The following is a 1,880-nucleotide window of genomic DNA, read 5'->3' on the forward strand; positions in this document are numbered from 1 at the left end:
AAAACCAAATGATGTTTTGTCACTTTTCTCTATTTTATAACAATTATTAATAAAATGAAATATATAATGAGAAAAAACAGATCATCAAAATATAGGAGTACTGGGCGTTATAAGGAAATTTCATCTTGGTCCCAGTCAAACGGTGTGACTCAAGCCCAGTTCATCCCAAAGGGACCGGTCCATAACCCGAATGTCATGGGCGTTTTGGTAATTCACTCAAAAGGCAAAACCCTAACTCTTTTTTCCTTCATATTTATACGCTCACTTCCTCTTCTTTTCTTCTCTCCTGCTGCCGCGGCGAGACCTTCTCATTTTCTCTCTCTCTCTATTCGGAAGCATCAGAGTCGCACCCATTTCAGGATCGGAGGTACCCACTTTACCCCCAAATTCTTTTCCATTGACGTTTATGTTTACTCAAACTCTAGCGAATGAGTGATCCCGTTTGTGCTTCTTCGTATTCAATCTAATTTTGTGAACTTAAATTTGTAAAATTTAAGACGATCGTGAAAAGGGTTTCTTGGTAGCTCATGAAATCTGGCTCGCTTTTCTGTTTATGATAAACGACTTGTTAGTTTAAGAAAGGAAGCTCCGGTTTTGTTCATGCTATATGGGTTAATCGAGTCCAAATGAAGCTTTTAGCTAAATGGTCTACATGTTTGTGGTTATGTTTTTCAATTGTTGATTTTGATGATTAATTTTATCAGTTTTATCAGTAGTGGCCTTTTGTAGCTTGTAGTGTTCTCTGTATGAAAACAGATAAAACAGTTGGTTTATTGGTTGGTTGGATGATGTTTTTTTTTTTAAAAGGAGGTTGGATGGTGTTTTTGATTAGCTAATGTGCTATTTCTTGATAAGAGATATAATTAATGTAATGCAGAACTCTGCCACGACACATCCACGCTTGGATTTTATAGCAGAGTTCTATGTATTTCAGTGATTTCTTGTTTGAAGATAATGTTTAAAGGTACCCAGTAGAGTGCAGGCCTGCTTTACTGGTTTGAACTGATTTGTCATGGTCGTAGTCGCAGAATAGGTTTTTTTATTTTATTTTGTTTGTCTCTTGGCACCCATTGTTGCCTTTTGTTTCACATGCTTGCGCATATACTGCTGGTACAATTCAAGGATGAAAAGTTGTACCTGTAGACATGTTTTGGCGTTTTGCATCTAAAAGCTGGTTCTAGAAGCAATGAATTTTCAGATGACATTGGAATTTATTTTCCTTAATTGTTTGGTGTAGAATGGAATCCACAGTGAAGCATGCTCTTGTGGTGAAGGTCATGGGCCGGACTGGGTCTAGGGGACAGGTTACTCAAGTGAGAGTCAAGTTCTTGGATGATCAGAATCGTTTCATCATGAGGAATGTCAAGGGACCAGTGAGGGAGGGAGATATCCTTACCTTGCTTGAGTCTGAGAGGGAAGCCAGAAGGTTGCGGTGATTTTATGTTGGTCTCCTACCTCTGTTTTGTTGAAGTGCGCACGACTGTTATTTCTGTTGGTCTATGGCAGTTGTGCTGTTGTTGGTGTTACTTTATGATATTTCTTGCCGTTAGTAGCAACGTCTGAGACTTATTTTGTCATGAAATTTCTATCTGTCTGATTAATACTTGAATTATCCTATTTTATATTGATGACTCTTTCAGCTAATGTTAAGTTTGGAGGCGCATTAGTCTTTTTATAAGTTGCATTAGACAATCATCTCCTATTGCTCTTGCTTATCTTCCTATTATTTAGATTACTATACATTATAGTGAGGCTTCCCGATCTATAGCTTGTATCTATACTCGTCAAGGTGTCGTGTTTGGGCATTCAAGAGTATGGTGCTTCTATGTCTTGGGAGGACTGTAGTTTGTCATAGAATTTTACATAGATGTTGAGGCGAA

The 1,880-nt window shown here is 37.9% G+C and overlaps 1 protein-coding gene across 1 annotated transcript; it reads left to right on the forward strand.

Moving 5' to 3' along the window:
- Positions 1–290: 290 nt before the first annotated feature.
- Positions 291–1,672, forward strand: LOC101312744 (40S ribosomal protein S28-like). Its single transcript, XM_004303385.1, has 2 exons — positions 291–367; positions 1,238–1,672. The coding sequence occupies exon 2, from the start codon at positions 1,239–1,241 to the stop codon at positions 1,434–1,436; it is 198 nt and encodes a 65-aa protein (XP_004303433.1). The 5' UTR covers positions 291–367; position 1,238; the 3' UTR covers positions 1,437–1,672.
- Positions 1,673–1,880: the final 208 nt, after the last annotated feature.

Source organism: Fragaria vesca, linkage group LG6 (genome assembly GCF_000184155.1).
Source record: "Fragaria vesca subsp. vesca linkage group LG6, FraVesHawaii_1.0, whole genome shotgun sequence".
In the NCBI taxonomy this organism is placed as follows: Eukaryota; Viridiplantae; Streptophyta; class Magnoliopsida; order Rosales; family Rosaceae; genus Fragaria; species Fragaria vesca.